Below are 7,125 nucleotides of genomic sequence, written 5' to 3'. Positions count from 1 at the left end.
TACAGGCCATATTTTCTATCGCCCTACACCAACCCTACCCCTAAACCTAACCCTCACAGGAAACTTTCTGAATTTTTTTGATTTTCAAGAAACTTCATTCTGTGTAATTTATTAGCTTGTTTAACCCGTGGGGACCTCAATTTAGGTCCCCATGAGTCTGTGTGTATTCAGGTTTAAGTCCCCACCAGAATACAAAAACAAGTAGCCTACACACACACACACACACACACACACACACATATATATATATATATATATAATGCAATGTGTATTAAAATTAATCCACAGAGTAAATAATTATCATGGAAAATGTTTAAGTAAGTGCAAAAGTTGTGGGAGGCGTGGTGGTGTTGACGTGAAAGACGAGCGACCGTTGTTGTAGTTAATTTATAGCCTAAAGTTATTATTTATTTTTTATTATTTTTTTGGTTCTGGCGCTTGTATTACGGTCTCAGAATTAATATAATTTTGTGAAGATTATCTGAACACAGAGCTTATTTTCTGCGATAATTTAAAAACCTATGGAAAAATCCCATTGACTTTTTTTCGAGGGAGTTTGATGCCAACAGCCGATCCGCCTACAAAGTGACGTCATAGTTTCCAGAAAAGAGGCCTCCGGTCTCCTTTCCCACGTTCTGCCAGACCGTGAGCGGGGTTTTTTTTTTTTTTAAGTCTGCATGACGGTAGCTCTCCGGGAGCAGGGCTGGAGATCCCTGTTCTAGTGGCTGTGTCACGCCTCCTGCTGGTCAGGGTAAGAACTTACCCGCACGTCACGCTTATCTACGGGGACAAGGCTGACTTGTTCCTAAACACGAATACACACCGATTTATTTGGTTGTCTAAACATTTGAAAATATTTAAATAAACACGTACAGAATAGTTTATTAAGAAAAAAACATTTATTGACATGACATTTGGCTTTTTGAATGACGACGTCTCCTATAATAGAAAGAAGTCATGCATACAAATACCAGGAGATGGCACCGACTAACTGATTATTTGCATTAAAATGCTACATAATACAAGCAATCAGATCATAAAAGTGTTTAAAGAAATCACCCATCACCAATTTCAGGATTTAGTCCAGAAACATAGTAGAACTGTACATGCTGTATAAAAAGTGATGACCACACAGTTAGTTTTAACCTTCATTTTGTTTTTAGTGTTAATATCCGAGTTAGCTCTTGAAATTACATTTTCTAACAGAATATTTTAGACCTCTTTACACAGCTGAGTTAGGGCTGTTCTATGCCTGCTCAAAATTGTGTGTAAAGACGTAATGCTGCATTAAACTAAAGACTAAATTAAGCCGGCTCTGACCTACCTCAGCTCTGAATACCAAACAAAGAATTGTATTTGCAGTATAAATGCATTGATTCCACCTCTGAGCAGCATTAAACTGTGTAAATGCCACGTCAGAAGCACCTCTATGCCACCTTTGCAGTGTAAATGTGGTAGGAATAACCTGGACATTTCAAATCAAAACAATACACAATACAAACACATTATTACGATTTGAATATCAGTAGTGTAGAAAAAGATGTACTATTCACTGTGGTTTTCACAAAAGTGTTTATACATTTAAAATGAGGTGTATATTTTACCAGCGGACTTTGTAGCAATACACGCCATGTTTTAAATGCTTTGGAGGGAAGCCAAGGCTGCGCACCCCTGGTTCTGATGTACCACAGTTCATCCTGGGTTGGGTGATTGGGTAACGTACACTACCATCAGCCAACCAGCCTGCATCACACTGGTCCAATCCCACAAACCTCCAGGCGGCGTATAACTGGCCAACTTTAGCAATACGAGCTCCATCGCTCTGACAGGCCTCCACCGCCTCGGTGAAATTTAGTTTGATGTGATGTTGCAGGAAGTAGACCTCTCCTGAGATTGAAGAAAGACATAAAATAACTTGTCACATCAATATTTGGCAACTTAACCTCAGACCTCAGAAAGGAATGGCAATAATTGACCCAGGGTAAAAAAAAAAATACAACTGGCATATCAAGGCAATCAGGTTAAAAACATATGCATGACTGATGGAAACAAGGAAGAAGGCCATTTTATAATTAATCCTTGTTGGCAGGTACACCCAACTTGTCATCCTCAACTTATATTTTTAAAACAGGAACCTTTTCAAGAACGAGCAATTGCAGACATATGTATTGTACCCTGAGCCGAAATAACCATTAATTCATCTTTGTCCAATTTAAAAATCTAAGACACCTGTTAAAAGCACAACTATGAAAAATTTGAAATGTTTGTTTGACAAGATTTCACGGAAAGCAATCAGCATAAGGCAGGATTTGATGAAGTTATATGAGGATACATAAAAACTCCACTTGATTTATATAAACATCATTACCTCTGATGGTTGAAATGAAGCAAAAGGCATCAAACCGGTCCAGACTTTTGTCCCGAACGCCGTAGCTCCGTACACCAGGTGCCAGTTCGGTGCCACCACAGGCCTCTCGTGGCACTACCACGGGATACTGTGCCGTCCCATCCATGAGCCACCCAGCATTACACCAGTCCAGCCCTTCCTCCCAAGAAGCGTAGAGCTGTTCAAAGGTCGCCAGGTGTGCATCCTGCTTCTCACATGCCTCCTTAGCCTCGTGAAAGTTCATCAGATAGCGCCCCCTAGAGGAGTGATAGGGGAACACCACACCTGTGGAGCACAGGAGCACAATGCACCAATAAAGATCAGCAACATAAAAGAAAGTTAAAGATAATCAGATTTTGTTTTAAAATTAAAACTTTTGAATTTGGGGGGGGGGGGGTAAATTATATAATAAATAATGTAGGCTACAAATATAGATTGTGTAGTTGTTAATATAAGACAATAAATTGTTCATTAATATAAACATATAATTACTATATGAATACAATATATAATATTACATCTTAAAATATTAAAATGATGGTGTTTAGGTAACTTTAACGAGAGGAGTTAATCTGTAAATTAATCTGTGACGCACCTCGAAAATTTAGCTGCACTGTCACGCTCTCGTCTTCGAGACCATCAATAATTTCACACCGGTACCGGCCCGTATCGTCGGACTGTAGCGGGTTGATGACGAGGGACGCATCGCCCGGGGCGCTTCGGTGGAGCCGCACTCGTCCTTTGAAGTCTCCGTAGCTCCGGTGACGTGTGCCGATGGCCACCATGACGTCGCGCTCCTGTCCCTCGCCGCTCACCGGCTGCCAGAACCACTTGACGCGCGTCCTGCGCGGCGCGCTGAGCGCAGGCTCGTAGCGGTAATGACACGGCAGTGTGGCGTTACTCCCCTGCACACCCGACACTAGAGTTTCAGGAGACTCCACGTGAAGACGGATCTTGTGGAAGTAGACTAAAAAGAAACATCATGTAAGTGAATAAACTCTTCAAAGAGAGTAAAGTAGGTTATTGTTTGTTATATTGTAGGGTATGTTTGTTTGTTCAACTATGCAAAAGTGAATAGCTTTGAACGTTTTTGACGGATTTGTGATGGAGATCACATTTTTGTGATATCTTAACCATCCTAACTTATTAAAACTATGTTATTACCAGTGTTGGGAAAGGATGCCTTGGAAATGTAGGCTAATAATAGGTTAGAGATTATAAATTACCCTATCTGATATCTAATAAGTACTGTAATCTAGTCTATTTAAATTATCAAAATAATGTAGCTAATTACATTTGATTAGTTTTCTAAAATTAGAATGTTTTCACTGTTCATTTGTCATTTAATGTTCATCATTTTAAATTATTCAAATCAGGGAGGGTAAACATTACAGTAGAACTTAACACTCAAAATACTTCATATTTTGAAACTTGTCACTTGAAATAAAACTATAATTATTTAATTTCAAAGTACAGCCACCACAAAATCAGACTTTAGTCACTACTTTTTACTTTGAGATTGTTCTGAGATTAAATACAGATTTAAAATCATAATGTATAGTTTAATAGTTATGATTTTTGAAATCAAATATTTGGTAACACTGCCATCTAACAATGCATTTGAAAAAAATCTTAAAAAATAAAGCATAAATAAACCTGGAATTAAAAACAGTTATCAAACAGTTAAGCAGGTGTCCTTTTCTCCTGAAACACTGGTGTCTCATATTTTAACCCCCTTTAACATTTTTATAAGTCACAGTAATTTAATAACACATTTGTTCTCAGTACCTCTAACTGGTTACAATTACATTTATTTTGTAATGTTATTTTGTATGTAACTAGTCACTCTCCAACACTGATTATTACTATAACAATATATACTATATAATTATAATTACCACAGAGCTTATAATAAATATATTTGTTCAGGAATTGTAAACTATTAAAAAATATGTACAAATAAAATTTGACATTTTATATACATTTTATTCAATGATAAGTGACAAAAGTTAGTTGAATTATATGTAGGCTACATGTGTACATGTTATGTATCAGCAAGCTGGCTTCTGTTTGCTGGTTTGTTACAGTAGTCAACAACTAAAGTGGATCAAAACCTTTTATCAAATTGGTCCTAAAACCTAAAACCAAAATGTTTTCTTGTGGATGTAAAAAGTATATCTTTGATGAATTGTTTTCATCCACTTCAGATGTTTACTACTGTATTTTGCACACATGAAAACATAAAATGATTAGGCTAACTTACTCTCCCCATTGCCATTTCCATTTCCATTAACTATGTCCTGATAATAATAGCCATTGGAGAATTTCTGTGCAAGGCTTCCGAGAAACAGGTGCATTAAAAGCACCAGCAGATGGCGTAAAATCCACATATTCACGACGATTCCCTGTATCCCACAGCTTTCCAGCAGCGTCCTTGAATTTTAGACAACCCAAGATGAGTAAAGATCAGCAATCAAATATAACGGAACATATATTTAGCTTTAAGCACCTTTTAAATCTGAATGATTTAAAAATGTATATAGAGTTTGACTTGCTCGCCTTAAACAACATAATCATCAGACAAGCTAGCTTTAACCTACTATACAAGAACTAACGTTACGTTAAGTTTATGGTTAGTGAAATTAAACGATTGCAGAAGCGAAAGCTAAAAGGATAAAACTAGCTATACAATTAAGCCCATAAAAAAGTTTTACGACAACAGAAAAACGTATGTAATAAAAAAAGTTATATAAAAACAGACTTAAAGTCGCAAACTCGTTTTGTTGTTGTCAACTAGTTAAATGTAGAATGCAAAGAGTCTGCCAATTATGCACATTCATTAAATAATACAAGCATTTTCTTAACTTACCAAATGTAAAACACTTTCTCAGGCTCCTTTTGCTACAACTACTCTGTTCATCGTCCGAGGTGAGGAATAATAGCTCTCTCTCTCTCTCTCTCTTTCTCGGTCTGTAATAATGATGTGGGACCGTGAGGTGACGTCACTCAGGCATCTCTTTTGAAGTTCTCCAGCTCGCGAACAATAATAATTGTGGGGTCTACACAGCAGTCGAGGGCTGCTGTCCATCAGCACGGTTTAATTTTACAGCATCAGGTTTGTTGATAACTTCTCAAAACCGAAACTGGAGCTTGTGTTCACGGTGCCAGCGAGAATATATTCCACCCAGATCTCTTGTTACGAGGGTTTGTCACAAAAACAATAATTCTTAATAGCCTCAGAGGCAGCCTGGCCTAATAACACAGTTGGTAATAATAGATTGTCACATACTGATTTTCTTTTACATTACAGAGTGTTAGGAAGAAAACAAACCCTAAAATCTGTTGTTAATAGTGAGACCAGATATTTTCACAGGCGTCCTAAATTCTGACCTTTTTTTCCTTGTTATTAAGCAATATGGTTGATGTAAATTCTAAATCGCAATATTTAAAGAGGAAAAGACTGTTAGGCGGCCTTTGGAGGCACCAGGATGTTGTACTGACAGGATCACTCAGTATAATGATCCCAAACTATGCACCTTTTCTCTTTCTCGGCCATTATCAGTGAATTTTCTCAGACCAGATCCAGTCATTTCAATGGAAACCTTGTGTTGAAGTTGTTTCTGTGAATTCATCATGTTGACCAACAGAACGCTGCTTGGTTTGAACGTATCTTGATCTGTTCTTCATCATACATCATGGACACTTTAAAAGACAAGAGTGAGCACATTTACATCGCCTCTCTCACAGATGCTCCAGCATTAGCGACGCATTTGAAGATCCCCGTCAATTAGTCCCCACAGCCAAGATGAAAGCCATCGCCTCAGGCAAGGACCGCCGAGACCCTTTGAATAGCTGTGGGCTTCACAGAAGCACGGTTTTGGCAGCTATCGGGTTGGAAGAACATTGTACACTAACTGTTTGCCCAAACTGAATAGGTCCAAAATGGCTGGATGTAAATGTTTTAGATTCTCCCAACACACTTGTGAGTCTTAGTTACTGCAGCCTGCCTGAGAAAACTGTTTGTTTTAAAAGGTTATTAGAAAATAATACATTTTTATGATTTTAAATATTATATCAAACAAATAAAGCGTTTAAATGTAGATTAGCTGCACAGTGCATTTCCCAGAAAAAATTTATACATTTTATACTTTTATTAAGGTAAATTAACACAATATTTACATAATCTCTTACTGAGAATTGTTTGGGGTCATTAAGTTATTTTAATGTTTTTGAAAGATGTTTCGTCTGCTTGCCATTGTAAAATAATAAAACTGTATTTAAAAAAATATATATATAGTGAATTTTCTGCTTCGGTAGTCCAGGCTTCAGTGTCACATGATTATTCATAAGTTAATATGCCGATTTGCTGCTCAAGAAACATTTATTATCAAGATTTAAAATAGTTATTTTTTTCTTTCAAGATCCTTTTGATTTAATAGAAAGTTCAAAATCACAGCATTTAACTGAAATGGAAATCTTTACTTAACTTTTGTTAATGCGTACTTCCTGAAAAGTGTATTAATTTCTTTAAATAAAAATACAATTAACAAAAAAGGCACTGAATCACAAACTTCCAAACAGTTGTGAATCTATATAAAATAATTTTTTGTACAAACATGTACCATATATGAGGGACACAAATGACACTCAATGTTCAGTACCAGTGGCATATATTTTATACATTTAAAAAAAAAAGGGTGTTTATCTGAGATTGTGTTCCCTGTGAATAACTGTGCTGA

The 7,125-nt window shown here is 36.7% G+C and overlaps 1 protein-coding gene across 1 annotated transcript; it reads right to left on the bottom strand.

Annotated features, from left to right (window-relative positions):
- Positions 1–877: 877 nt before the first annotated feature.
- hapln3 (hyaluronan and proteoglycan link protein 3) lies at positions 878–5,407 on the bottom strand. The gene is made up of 5 exons (XM_026202540.1): positions 5,256–5,407; positions 4,650–4,819; positions 2,982–3,353; positions 2,369–2,671; positions 878–1,887 (listed from the first exon to the last, which is right to left on the bottom strand). The coding sequence occupies exons 2-5, from the start codon at positions 4,774–4,776 to the stop codon at positions 1,601–1,603; spliced, it is 1,089 nt and encodes a 362-aa protein (XP_026058325.1). The 5' UTR covers positions 4,777–4,819; positions 5,256–5,407; the 3' UTR covers positions 878–1,600.
- Between the last annotated feature and the right edge of the window lie 1,718 nt (positions 5,408–7,125).

Source organism: Carassius auratus, chromosome 25, assembly GCF_003368295.1.
Source record: "Carassius auratus strain Wakin chromosome 25, ASM336829v1, whole genome shotgun sequence".
Classification (NCBI taxonomy): domain Eukaryota; kingdom Metazoa; phylum Chordata; class Actinopteri; order Cypriniformes; family Cyprinidae; genus Carassius; species Carassius auratus.
This window is presented reverse-complemented; position numbering and strand designations above follow the sequence as displayed.